Below are 12,685 nucleotides of genomic sequence, written 5' to 3'. Positions count from 1 at the left end.
TGGGAGATAGTGTGCGCCACATCCATGCAACATTCGACGGGCTAAGACAGCCAAGCGGCTCTGGCTGCACGCATGTAAGCTATCGTTCTAGGCACCGCCGTTCGTTAGAGTTGCAACAGTGGACGTTACTTATTCGTGTAAGCATGAGGAAGAGATGGAGTTGGACGAGATAGGAATTAACATAAAGATGCGCGTTCCGGCCATACCGCTGCTCTTGCTCCTCCTCTGTATCCGTTCCTGAGACAAGCCTACTTCCCAGTCCCTGTTGCACCTGCAAGCTTGGTCACGCACTCTTCGGACAGTCAGGATGAAGCTGCTCGCTCTTCCTCTCGTTGCGTCGCTGCTTGCGACTAGTTCGGCCTTGCCCGTGCTTGAAGACCGAGGACGTCAGTTGCCATATCACCTGCTTAAGATGCTCACGCACTAATGATATAGCAGCTGCGGCGGTCACTACGTCGGAGTTCTCCGACTTCAAGTACTACGCCCAGTACGCAGCAGCGGCATACTGTAACAGCGGGAATGCCATTGGTCAAGTCATCTCCTGCTCCCAGAGTGCATGCCCTACGGTCGCGGCCAACCGTGCCGTAACGGCTAGCACATTCAAGTATGCAACTTGGCCCTTTCCCCCAACCGTTCCAGCCTTGAGCTCGCCCGCTGATACACCAGAAATAGGGGCAGCTTGACAGATATCCGCGGCATGGTCGCAGTTGACTCGAAGGCCTCTGCCATCGTTGTCTCCTTCCGGGGCAGCACCTCCATCCTCAACTGGATCGCCAAGTGAGCAAACACCTGGTCCCCCCTCAACCCTTTTTTCACCCCCTGCCCCTACCCTTCTTGACCCATCCACCAAAACACTCTCCACCGAACACCCCCCAATCCACGAGCTAACATCTGAGTGCCCAGCCTCCAATTCCTGCAAACCCGCTGCGACCTAGTCAACGACTGCTACGTGCACACCGGCTTCATGACCGCCTGGCAGGAGACATCAGCAGCGGTTCTCGCCTCGGTCAAGTCCGCGCGGGCGGCAAACCCGTCCTACCGCGTCGTGGCCACGGGCCACAGCCTAGGCGGCGCGGTGGCCACGCTAGCGGCGGCGTACCTGCGCCGGTCGGGAATCCCCACGGACCTGTACACGTACGGCTCGCCGCGCGTCGGCAACCCAGCGTTCGCCAGCTTCGTGACAGCGCAGGCGGGCGCCGAGTGGCGGGTCACGCACGGCGCGGACCCCGTGCCGCGCCTGCCGCCCGCGGCCTGGGGGTACCAGCACACGGTGCCCGAGTACTGGCTGGGCACGGGCGGGCCCATGACCACCAACTATGCCGCGGGGGACGTCAAGCTGTGCCAGGGCCTCGTGGATGCTGGGTGTAATGCCGGCACGCTGGGGCTGGACATCATCGCGCATCTGTTCTACCTCGGTGATACGACGGCGTGCAATAACCTACTCGGCCGCGGCGAGGGTGGTATCAGTGACGAGGAGCTGGAGGCAAGGGTGAATGCGTATGCCAAGATGGACCTCGAGTATGCCGCCGGCCTGAGGAATGGGTCGGTCGCAGCAGCAGCGACGGCATAGGGCCGGAAGGCCGAAGGCTGGCTTAGGGAAAACTGGAAGTTAGTGTTTATGGTCTGATCTTGTGTGGGCCTGTCTGTCTGTAGATGCAATTCGGTACTCATCCGAGCGTTTGTGGATATGGTAGAAAAGGACTGGAGAGGTGGTTCCTCGTGACTGGAACAGGGACCTTGACACATGATAGCTCGCATGGATGCACGGGAAATTACTTCAGAATGTTTCATTGCCATGCCGTGCATTAATCAGTGGAAATAGAAGCTGCTCAACAGCCAGTCCGCACGATCGTATCATAGTCCCTGTGGTATCTCTCGTTATTTCCCCAGCCAGGACGATAGCTCGTAGCCCTAACTCCTGTGCCACCTTTCCCCCTTGCCTCAGAAAAAAAACAAGGACAAGATTCCATGACGCGCCGAAAAAGGAAAATCCCCGTTTCTCGTGCTCAGAAAGGGCAACAACGGAATTGGATGACCGTCCGTGCCAAACGAACCCTACCCAATTCTCCATGCTGTAGAACTCTAGTTACGACCGTGATCAGGCATCGCCGTCGATGACCATGCCAACTGCATTTGGCACCCCGACCAGGATCTTGCCACGAGGCACCTTGACGTCCCTGACCTTCATGCAACCAAAGACGTTCAGGTTCTTCAAGTTGGGACAGGATCGGAAGATGCTCCCCACAATAAAGTCGGTGACCTGTTCGCAGAAGCTGACCTCGAGGTTAGTCAGGAGCGGGTAGCGCTTCTCCGACCCAAAGACCTCCTCAAAAGCCTGGCGAGAGATATGCCGGCAGGCATGGAGGTTCAGGTGCTTGAGGGTCTTGCCGGAGTGTGTCATCAGAGCCTTGAAGCCATTGGAACACAACCCAATGTTCTCGGGGTTCTCTTGCTCTTGGGCTTCTCTCGCGTCGATATGGCGACACTTCTGAAGATCGAGGAATATCAGTCCCTGATTCTCCCAGTCTTTGAACAGCCGAACGAATCCTTCGTCTGTCATCACCTCGCTGTCGGTGATCCGCAGCTTCTGGAGAGACCGGCATTTTGCATGGATGGCATCAAGGACCGTGTTGTCAGCCGTCGGCACCCGAGAGAGGGACAAAGTTTGCAGGCCCCGTCCAATCTTGTCCAAGACTTGCACAAACACGTCAGGGTGCACCTTGTTCTGCAAGTCGAGACCAAGGTGCTCGAGCCCGCTCAGGTTCCCAATCTCCTTGACGCCAGCGGCCGTGACCTCCTGGTTGTGCTGAACCTTGAGGCGCTGCAGGCTGGGACAGTGCTTGGGAAGTAAGCTGAGGGTCTCGTCGCCAAAGTGCTTGTCCGTGTAGTAGACCCGAAGGGACTTCAGAGAGGAGCCTTTCGCCTCCAGGAACTTGCGCCACATTGTTTCGGTCACGAGATTTGCACCATGCAGATGCAGTTGCTCAAGGTCGATATGGCGAGATAGGAGGTACTCCACCACCGCGTCCTTGAATTGGATCGCGTTGCGGATCTTCAGGTTCTTGATGCCGGGCACCATCTGGAAGACGCGAATGAGATCATCCTCTCTCAGTTTTGCGCCGTCATAGACAGAGAGGGTGTCGGCCGAAGGTTGGAGAAACAGGTCGATGGTCTTTGAATCGAGGAGCCGGCGTCTGGAGAGCTCCCTGGCAATCTTATCTATGACTGTCGGCGCGAGGTCTCCAAGCTCCTCGGCCAGCTCGATATTGCTTGCAAGAGTCTTGATGCAGAGGGCCATCAAACTCTTTGCGCCGGGCCGGTAGGTGCCATCCAGGATGTTGCTCTGCATCTTTCGGCGGCCCCCGGCACGACCCCGCAAGCGTTTGGACTTCTCAGCGCCAAATTTCTCCTTATCGAGCTCCTTGCCGCAAGGGTTGCAGAGGAGACCGCCGTCAGGACCCGCCCTGGAGTAGGGAGTCACGGTGAAGCGCTTTCTGCAGAGGGCACAGTTATCCATCTGGCCTGGAAGAGCGCTGGCGCGTTCTTCATAGATTGCGAGGGCAACGTCATCCTCATCGTCAGAATCACGCTTGCGCCTCTTGAATTTCTTGTTGGCCTTGATCTTCTCAATGGCTTTGGCTTGTTCCTTTTTTCGTTTCGCTCCCTGCGCCAGTTCTTCATTGGTGGTCGTTGGCGCAGAATCCGAAGGAGAGCTTGAAGCAGGACCAGACGCAGTGGCAGGATCTTGTGCAGCAGGGGTTGATGCACTTCCATTTTGCTCGGCCTGGCCATCTTGGCCATTTTGCTGCGCAGCCCGTCGCCTTGCCTCAGCATCCTGTCGGATTTGTCGGGCGGAGATGTTATGAGACTGTAGAGGTTGTCACGATTAGATTGTTGGCGTTCCATGAAGCATCAAACGCCCTCTGACTGACCGCCAGAAAGTCGGTCAGAGCCGACTGACTACAAAACTGTTAGTGTCGCAACTTGACAATGAGATATAAGGCCTTTGAGAAACTTACGGGCCCATGATATTACGGGCAGGTCGATTTTGGCCGCTCCTGGTTATTCCATATTAGCTTGGTGAAGCTGTGAGATCCGGAGGTTTGCTAAACAAACATCTTGCTTCGCTGTTCAGGCCTCGAGATATTTCACTGCTAACGGCCCCAAGTCAGGGGAGATGACTTGTAAAAGCCAAGCTATCGAGGTCTCGAGATGTTGCCGCCAAGTCGTGGAGGGTTTGTTCATGTGATCCTGGGTATGTCGACGTCAAGTGCCTAGAGACATGTGGGGTTGAGATGGGGCTCCTAAAAGCAAAGGAGAAAAGAATCAGCACTGGTGAGGTTTTGGAGGTATTTGTACAGGTTCGAGACTGCGAGAAGGTGCTGGTGGATATGGAAGGTTGCATCAATTTTAAGGAGATCTTGAGGGACAGAGAATCATAGTCAAACCTTGGTCGAGGTTGTTGTCGAGGTAGTTGTGGGAGGGCTATGCTATGAAAAGTCGGGTTATGGAGAGATAGATCTAAGATTTCTGGATAGAGTTGCCTTTTGGCTTTCAAAGTCCAAAGTTAGAATGAGCGAGGAGACCAGCCTCAAAACACAGGGCAGGTCTTGGAAGAACACGCTTGAAGCTCGGGAGACGCGAGGAGGGGAAATTTTCCATTTAAACACACAATCCTAACGCCAGGTCATGTGACTACATATAGTGAATTCCAGTGCAGGTACTGGACTCGGTGTGGCAAAAGCTGTCAGTCTTTTAAGTAGGCACGTGACAACGCGCTGCCCCTAACGCGTAAATTTCTAGGATCTCGAACTTTCTCGACTTCTCAGGCCAAACGCTCCCACTGCGGTCTTTGTTCCCTCCTTTGACTCCAGCTATTGAATTGGCCATTGAAAACACATTCTTCCCAAGTCAAAGGAGCTGGGAGGCCTGATACAGGCCTTCTAGGCATCTCCTAAGCAGAAGTCACTGTAAGTTTAATCAGGCTTCTATCCCGCTGCCATCCGAACCAGGCATGGCAGTCTCACTTTTTTCAGCACCCAACCTTTGTTGATTGTTATTGTCATGCTACTTCTGGCACGTGCGCAAAATTTCTAATCCTGACACTCATTAGGTAGGTTGGTAGTCGCCGTGGTCACTTTTTCTCACCATCAACTTCCCCCGTCACCACTTTCCATCATCAATCCGCCATTGCAAACATCGGCATATCAAGAACTTTGTTGCACAACTATCGTCATCGGCACCCTTGCGGGTTGTGTAACCCCCCTGATGGCGCCACGAACTAGAAGCTCTATCAGCGCCTCCTACAGGCTGGAGGTCCCCGACTCGGATGAAGTCTGTAAGTATTTAGCATCTCTCTCTTTCAAATTTTCAGGGGTGGTCACCCACTCTGCCATTTGATAAACACCACCCTACAAAGTTCTGTGATTTCCAGATTCAAGATTTCAACCAGCAAGAAACTCTTAGAATTATTTGGACTCCCCACCCATTTCACATTGCATCAACCGACGTCCATTTGGTTGATCTTGAAGTGCTGACAACCATATGTAGCGGGATCATCTCCTGCACCTGCTGAGGATGTTCCTGACAAGCGGCAAGGTCTGGCGGGAAAGGCAATGCCAGCTAGTCCCTCGGCTGCATCCTCGTCATCCTCCGTGCCTTACCCAGAAACCAACTTCTCTTCTGGAAGCGGGTACTCGACTCCTTTGACCAGTCACGTCCCTACACCGGCAGCCTCAGTTCCTGCATTGGGATTGGCAAAGACCCCGGTACCCAAGCGTGGAACCAGAATTGAAGTTCATCTTCCCCAGGTCAAACAGGCCAACCAGACCAACCCTGCACCTCATAGCCACCGAGCTCTCCAGCAGAGCATCTACTCTCTCAAGTCCAAGCGCAAGAGAGTTGAGATCGATGATAGCGAAGACGACTACGACTCTGATACTTCCCCTGATGCAAAGCTTGCCCGAAAGCTGCAGGATGAGGAAGACCAACTCGTTGCTGCTAAAGTGGCAGCCCGTGCCTCCCCCCAGCCTCCTTCTCGCCGCAGCACCCGACATATGGCTGCCTCAGCTCGAAAGGCGCCTGTCTCTTTCATCAAGACCAAAGGGAAACAAGCAGTCTCTGCCTCCAAAAATAAGATTCGTTTTGGGGCTTCAGATGATGAGGACGAGGACGAGGATGGGAGTATGGATGAGGATGAGGATGAGGACGAGGACGTGCCTATCCGTCAAACAGTGAGGAAGCTACGGCATAGCACTAGGTCTGCTACCAAGGCAACCACTTCATCTGCTGTCACTCAAGACTTGGCCATTCACAGTCCTGGACTTCAATCAACTCTTGGTAAGACCCCAGGCAAAGACTTGGTCCATCCCGATGTCGACAGCGACGACTACACCCATTTGTCCGGCGCCGATACTCCTCAGTTGGGTATCGATATGGATTCTGGGTCGGAATTCAGCGTCGAAGGTTCTGAATCCGAAGCAGAGTCTGCACCTGACACAGACAATGCAAGCGACAACGCTGGCGTCAATAATGGTGCTGCTGCTAGGCCAGATCCCCCGGGGGAATTACTATCGCACCAACCACATCACGGTGGAACTGTTGCTGCTAGACGTCACCAGGGTCACCGGGGTCGTAAAAAGGGAAAGGCAAAGCAGCTTGAGCATCACCATCCAGAGCTTCTCACCATGTGGGATAATCTCAGAGATATGCCTATCTTGACGGCTGGCAGAGCTGAGCAGCCCAAACATATCTCACGGCAACTCAAACCATTCCAGCTAGAGGGACTTGCCTGGATGACAGAGATGGAGAAGATTAAGTGGAAGGGCGGTATCCTTGGCGATGAAATGGGACTCGGCAAGACTATCCAGGCAGTGTCCTTGATCATGTCAGACTGGCCGGCGAAGCAGCCAACCCTGGTGCTTGTTCCACCTGTTGCCATGATGCAGTGGATGGCCGAGATCAATTCATACACCGAGGGTACCCTGAACACCCTGTTCTTCCACGGAACGAATTCCAAGTCCAAGAACCTTACTATTAAGGACTTGAAGAAGTACAACGTCATCATCATGTCGTACAACAGCTTGGAGGCTATGTTTCGAAAACAGGAGAAGGGGTTCAAAAGGAAGGAGGGTCTGTACAAGGAAAAGAGCGTTATGCACCAAATCCATTTCCACCGGGTTATTCTTGACGAGGCACATTCGATCAAGACGAGAACGACCATGACTGCCAAGGCCTGCTTTGCCCTGAACGTCACCTACCGCTGGTGTCTCTCCGGCACTCCTCTCCAGAACCGGATCGGCGAGTTCTTCTCTTTGGTCAGGTTCCTCAACGTTCGGCCCTTCGCATCCTATTTCTGCAAGCAGTGTCCTTGCACCACGCTGGAGTGGACTGTGGATGAGAGCTACCGCTGCACTCAATGCAAGCACGCGGGCATGAGCCATATCTCTCTCTTCAACCGGGAGCTCCTCAACCCGATCCAGAAGTTTGGAAACAGGGGCCCGGGCGCCGAGGCCTTGGGGAAGCTCCGTATCCTGACGGACCGTCTTATGCTCCGTCGACTCAAGAAGAATCATACCAACTCAATGGAGCTTCCGGTCAAGGAGATCTACGTGGATCGCCAGTTCTTTGGGGAAGAGGAGAGGGATTTCGCAAGCAGCATCATGACGAGTGGCGAGCGCCGTTTCAACACATACGTCTCGCAGGGCGTCCTCCTCAACAACTATGCCAACATCTTCGGCCTCATCATGCAGATGCGGCAGGTTGCCGACCACCCAGACCTGATCCTCAAAAAGAACAGCTCCGGGGGACAGAATGTCTTGAGCTGCTGCATTTGCGATGAGCCGGCAGAGGAAGCCATACGATCTAGATGCAAGCATGACTTCTGCCGCTCGTGTGCAAGGAGCTACCTGCTCTCCTCGGATCAGCCGGATTGCCCCCGATGCCACATCCCACTCTCGATCGATCTCGAACAGCCGGAAATCGAGCAGGATGAGGACCTTGTGAAGAAGTCGTCCATCATTAACCGCATCAACATGGAAAATTGGACTTCGTCATCCAAGATTGAGCTGCTTGTGCACGAGCTGCACAAGCTCCGATCCGACAATGCGTCCCACAAATCGATCATCTTCTCTCAGTTCACGACCATGCTCCAGCTCATCGAGTGGCGTCTGCGACGTGCCGGCATCACCACCGTCATGCTCGACGGAAGCATGACTCCAGGCCAGCGGCAAGCCTCGATCGACCATTTCATGAAGAACGTCGAGGTCGAGTGCTTCCTCGTCTCCTTGAAGGCTGGAGGTGTCGCCCTGAATCTCACTGAGGCGTCCCGGGTGTTTATCGTCGATCCGTACGTCTTCCCCCATCCATCTGTGCCACCTGTATTTTCTATTTCTGTCGCTTAGTCACTGACATCTCAACCAATCCATCTAGCTGGTGGAACCCTGCGGCAGAGTGGCAGTCGGCAGACCGCTGCCACCGCATCGGGCAGACGCGCCCCTGCACCATCACCCGACTGTGCATTGAAGACTCGGTCGAGAGTCGAATGGTGCTTCTGCAGGAGAAGAAGACCAACATGATCAACTCGACCATCAATTCTGACGATGCGGCCATGGAGTCATTGAGCCCTGCAGATCTTCAGTTCCTGTTCCGAGGCAACTGAAATGTTCTGGACTTTTGCATCATTACAGCATACGGTTTAGCCAAAGATGGCGTTGTTTGTTTTATTATTCGCTGTAAATTTTGCTTTTGCTGGTTTGCTGATACCTTCCTCACCTGAGGGCGGCATGGTTGGGCATTTCTTTAGATCTCTCACGTCCTTTTATGAGGTTTCGGGAGTCCTTGGCTGGATCACTTAGCACTGGGAGAACTGCCTGGATGGCCTTCTAGAGGTGCACCGCTGGTCAGGAGGTAACCGGAAGCTACCTAGCTAAACTAGGTACAGTACCTTATTTAGCTTAGGTACGGGAATGAAATGTTTTTTTTGTAATGAGGTAACTGTTGCATGAGGTCATGTTTGCACTTCCATCCTCTACCCGTGTGTGGGGAACCCTGCAGCTGGAAGCGATCGACAGGGAGGTACGGATCCGGATACTGCAGGCTGAGAGCTTCCCCGCCAGCTCCTTAAGCATGGCTGACAGCCCCTGTTCGGGTTCCTGACTTCTTCCCCTCTTATTAGATCAAATGACCATTTCCCAACACGGGCATATTGTATCTGGCCGCATCTTGCTTCTACTTACTGCATACTGACTGCATACTGACTGCACTCTCTTCTTGTGTTGTCGTCTTTGTTGTCGCTGCCGGGCTGCGCAATTGAGCATTGTTATTCAAGACCTCGTCTTCTCGAGGCTTGTTTCTGTTCTCTACGTCTCTCGACGCCCCCATGGGCTTCTCGGCTTTGTGATTTAACAGAGTCTCCGTTTTCCACAATTCGAAAATGCGATTCGACATCCTCGCGCTGGCCGCTCTTGCCGCTCTGGCCGGCGCCTCCACTCTCACTCCCCCAGTCCTCCCGCTGATTGTCCGTAATCCATACTTGAGCACTTGGCTCGGCAATGCCCGCGATGCCCCTTGGGAGAACTGGCCCATGTTCTGGACCGGCGCCCATGTAAGTCCCGTGTCGTGCGCCCTGGCCGTCAACCCGGTCGGTGACCGTAGGGGACAGACTAATCAGCTGTGAGTAGGTTGGCTTCTCGGTCATGGCCTCTGTCCCGGGGGCTGGAAAGGTCTATCCTCTGCTTGGACGTCCCCATGACTCCCTTTCCCGCTCTCATGACAGCTATAACGTGTCGTATCCGGACTACCTTGGCGCTACTTTCGACGCCTCGACCACAAACCTAACATACGCCATCAGCAACCCCTCGTCTGGTGCTGATCCGCTGTCGCTGACGCTCTCCTTCCTGTCACCGGTCACGCCATCTTCGACTCTGAGACAATCGATACCTGCTGCGTACTTGACTGTCCTAGTGGAAGGGTCCTTCGACATTGACATCTATATCGACGTCAATGGAGAGTGGGTCAGCGGCAACAGAGGGAACAAGATCACATGGGAACTGAGCGAAAGAGATCCCGCCGAGAAGGCGAGGGAGGACACCGAGGCGCCTATAAAGACTTGGAAAGTCAAGCGGATTAACGAGCAACTCCTGACCGAAATTTCGGACCGCAGCGAATGGGGCACCCTGCACTTCTCTGCTCCGTCTGACGTTTACCACCAATCCGGAACATCGGCCCTTGTTCGAAAGCATTTCTCGAGTACCGGTTCCTTGAGGAATGAGATCGACAGCGATTTCCGACCCATCATGGACGAAGAACCAGTCTTCGCCTACTCGAAATCGTTCAAGCTGGCTCAGGGGACTGCCGGCAAGTCCAAGTCGACCGACAGCGTGGTGTTCACATTTGCCTTGGTCCAGGACCCGGTCGTCCAATTTGCATCTGCCAGGGGCCTGACCATGATGAGACCGCTGTGGGCATCATACTTCAGCTCTGCGGATGAGCTGGTGAGCTACCATTATTCCGACTTCGAGGCCGCATCCGCTCTAGCAAGGAATTACTCCGACACTCTTGGAGCGGACGCCTTCGAGTCTGGATCCAATGATTATCGGGACATTGCGGCCCTATCCGCCCGCCAGGTGCTGGGTGCGACCCAGTTCTCGGGGACCCCTGATAATCCCATTCTGTTCTTGAAGGAGATCTCGTCAAACGGCAACTTCCAGACCGTCGATGTTATCTTCCCGGCCTTCCCTTTCTTCCTGTACACCAACCCTAAATGGCTGGCATACCTTCTCGAACCTCTCCTGGAACATCAATTGAGCGGCCAGTATCCGAATGACTACAGCATGCACGACATCGGGTCCCATTTCCCCAACGCGACCGGTCACCCCGACGGCAGAGACGAGTACATGCCCGTCGAAGAGTGCGGGAATATGTTGATCATGGGCCTGGCGCTCGTAAACGCGTTCAGGTACGATACCGAGCCTGCCTTCACAGCGGCTACTGCAGACCACCACACCCAGGAGATACCAGCCTCGGCCCAATGGCCCGGATTGGTTGATCGGTTTGGGATCGATCTGCCGCGAGAGGCGACCGCGATGACCGGGCCCAAGGCCGCGGAGAGGTGGGCTGCACGATCCTACAAGCTCTGGAAGCAATGGACCGGATATCTTGTCCGGGAGTCTCTCATCCCGCACAACCAACTCTGCACCGACGACTTCGCTGGGTGGCTGGCAAACCAGACGAACCTTGCCCTCAAAGGCATCATCGGCATCAAGGCTATGAGCGAGATCGCCGATCTGGTCGGGGAGGCGGACGATGCGGCGCACTACAAGAAAGTATCGGATGCGTATATCGAGAAGTGGCAAGAGTACGGCATCTCCAGGGATAAGACCCATGCCAAGCTGGCGTATACCTGGTACGGCTCCTGGACGACCATCTACAACCTATACGCAGACTCGCTTCTCTGCTTCCACATTCCGGAAGACTCCAGGGGTAGCGCGTCCAAGGCGTCAGGGTGGTCTGGCCAAAAGCCCATCGGAGGCGGATCCAAGCCGAGCACGTTCATCCCCGACGAAGTGTATAAGATGCAGAGCGACTGGTACCACGCCGTACTTCAGCATTACGGCCTGCCTCTGGACTCGAGACACCTGTACACGAAGAGCGATTGGGAGTTCTTTGCCGCCGCCGTGACGAGCAGGAAGACGAGAACAGAGATCCTCAACAGCATTGCCGTGTGGGTCAACGAGACGGTCACCGGTGAGCATCCCTAACTAAGGCTTTGATTGAATTATCGGAGAAGCTAATCAAGGGGCCAGACCGCCCATTTACCGACCTATACGATACAGAAGGTAAGGGAGGCTTCCCCGGTCCGAGGTTCATGGCCCGCCCCGTGGTAGGGGGCCACTTCGCCTTTCTAGCCCTAGAGCGGGCCTGCGGGGGCAAGGCGGTCGATGCGCTCAAGTTCCTGGATGAGCAGCCGCGGGCGGAGATCGATGTCAATAAGGCCTTGCTTTCCGATATGTCTTGGGGCTATGGCAGGGAGGCGGATGAGGAGCCATCGATGGACGACCTATGAGGCTTTGGCCAATATTGGATATGCGTATATGCGTAACTGTGTGTTTATGCATACACCGTGAAGATATAGGTACAGTGACGTACTCCAATTTGTGTGCCTCCTCGAAAGTCGAGGCATGTGGAGTGGAGTGGAGAATTCGACACAGCAGATGGTTCAGCTCCTGGGAATTAATTCACTTTGATGCACGGAGAAGGCCGGTACAGAGGTAACTCGTCCGAAATAGGTTTAGCTTATCTCGCTTATGGTCCAGCCCAGCATGGGGAAATAAAAGCAGGCCAGCCACAGCCTAGTCCACTTTTTTCTCCAACCAAGCAAACTGGAAGGGCATTGTGTCCATCGCGTTGCTGAGACCAAGAAAATTCGCCTTCCCTTGCACCTCCTCCTCTTCGACAATCCATCCCATCGACCTTTCCTTCCTTTCCTCACATCAACTAGGAACCCACCTGGTGTCGCCATAATTTCAATTGTGGTTTCCTCTGGTTCTTCTCATTGACCTTTTTTGCCTCCCGTCGTTTGATTTTCACCTTTCTCCGCAAGAGACCACCTCCCATCGCCTTCAGCCTCGAGACCTGTCGTCGCCGTCTATTTCCCACCCATACACCCTAAATTCCATCAATCCTA

At 54.4% G+C, this 12,685-nt stretch overlaps 4 protein-coding genes across 4 annotated transcripts; 3 read left to right on the top strand and 1 right to left on the bottom strand.

The window, feature by feature from the left end:
* The first annotated feature begins 137 nt into the window (after nt 1–137).
* Nucleotides 138–1,952, top strand: QBC33DRAFT_600393 (Alpha/Beta hydrolase protein). The gene is made up of 4 exons (XM_060432082.1): nt 138–386; nt 439–604; nt 673–777; nt 904–1,952. The coding sequence occupies exons 1-4, from the start codon at nt 308–310 to the stop codon at nt 1,568–1,570; spliced, it is 1,017 nt and encodes a 338-aa protein (XP_060286566.1). The 5' UTR covers nt 138–307; the 3' UTR covers nt 1,571–1,952.
* Nucleotides 1,953–2,098: 146 nt separating this feature from the next.
* QBC33DRAFT_576088 (DNA repair protein rhp7) lies at nt 2,099–4,027 on the bottom strand (the record flags this gene model as incomplete). Its single annotated transcript, XM_060430879.1, has 3 exons — nt 2,099–3,868; nt 3,933–3,960; nt 4,020–4,027. 3 exons carry the CDS (start codon nt 4,025–4,027, stop codon nt 2,099–2,101), a joined length of 1,806 nt encoding a protein of 601 aa, XP_060286565.1.
* An 806-nt stretch (nt 4,028–4,833) lies between these two features.
* On the top strand, nt 4,834–9,117 carry QBC33DRAFT_527712 (SNF2 family N-terminal domain-containing protein). Its single transcript, XM_060427000.1, has 3 exons — nt 4,834–5,338; nt 5,551–8,347; nt 8,431–9,117. The coding sequence occupies exons 1-3, from the start codon at nt 5,269–5,271 to the stop codon at nt 8,657–8,659; spliced, it is 3,096 nt and encodes a 1,031-aa protein (XP_060286564.1). The 5' UTR covers nt 4,834–5,268; the 3' UTR covers nt 8,660–9,117.
* QBC33DRAFT_527710 (uncharacterized protein) lies at nt 9,118–12,375 on the top strand. Its single transcript, XM_060426999.1, has 3 exons — nt 9,118–9,604; nt 9,681–11,745; nt 11,805–12,375. The coding sequence occupies exons 1-3, from the start codon at nt 9,434–9,436 to the stop codon at nt 12,062–12,064; spliced, it is 2,496 nt and encodes an 831-aa protein (XP_060286563.1). The 5' UTR covers nt 9,118–9,433; the 3' UTR covers nt 12,065–12,375.
* The last annotated feature ends 310 nt before the right edge of the window (nt 12,376–12,685 follow it).

The sequence above is a fragment of the Phialemonium atrogriseum genome (assembly GCF_030411735.1).
Source record: "Phialemonium atrogriseum strain 8032-3 unplaced genomic scaffold QBC33scaffold_4, whole genome shotgun sequence".
Taxonomy (NCBI): domain Eukaryota; kingdom Fungi; phylum Ascomycota; class Sordariomycetes; order Cephalothecales; family Cephalothecaceae; genus Phialemonium; species Phialemonium atrogriseum.
This window is presented reverse-complemented; position numbering and strand designations above follow the sequence as displayed.

What these genes read in the sequence shown, in the direction of transcription:
- QBC33DRAFT_600393 (XM_060432082.1), top strand. Translation starts at nt 308, where the DNA reads ATGAAGCTGCTCGCTCTTCCTCTCGTTGCGTCGCTGCTTGCGACTAGT. An exon ending in CGTGCTTGAAGACCGAGGAC is followed by an intron (nt 387 to 438) that starts GTCAGTTGCCAT and finishes ATGATATAGCAG; the next exon opens with CTGCGGCGGTCACTACGTCG. An exon ending in GTAACGGCTAGCACATTCAA is followed by an intron (nt 605 to 672) that starts GTATGCAACTTG and finishes CACCAGAAATAG; the next exon opens with GGGCAGCTTGACAGATATCC.
- QBC33DRAFT_527712 (XM_060427000.1), top strand. Translation starts at nt 5,269, where the DNA reads ATGGCGCCACGAACTAGAAGCTCTATCAGCGCCTCCTACAGGCTGGAG. An exon ending in CCCCGACTCGGATGAAGTCT is followed by an intron (nt 5,339 to 5,550) that starts GTAAGTATTTAG and finishes AACCATATGTAG; the next exon opens with CGGGATCATCTCCTGCACCT. An exon ending in CGGGTGTTTATCGTCGATCC is followed by an intron (nt 8,348 to 8,430) that starts GTACGTCTTCCC and finishes CAATCCATCTAG; the next exon opens with CTGGTGGAACCCTGCGGCAG.
- QBC33DRAFT_527710 (XM_060426999.1), top strand. Translation starts at nt 9,434, where the DNA reads ATGCGATTCGACATCCTCGCGCTGGCCGCTCTTGCCGCTCTGGCCGGC. An exon ending in TGTTCTGGACCGGCGCCCAT is followed by an intron (nt 9,605 to 9,680) that starts GTAAGTCCCGTG and finishes AGCTGTGAGTAG; the next exon opens with GTTGGCTTCTCGGTCATGGC. An exon ending in GGTCAACGAGACGGTCACCG is followed by an intron (nt 11,746 to 11,804) that starts GTGAGCATCCCT and finishes TCAAGGGGCCAG; the next exon opens with ACCGCCCATTTACCGACCTA.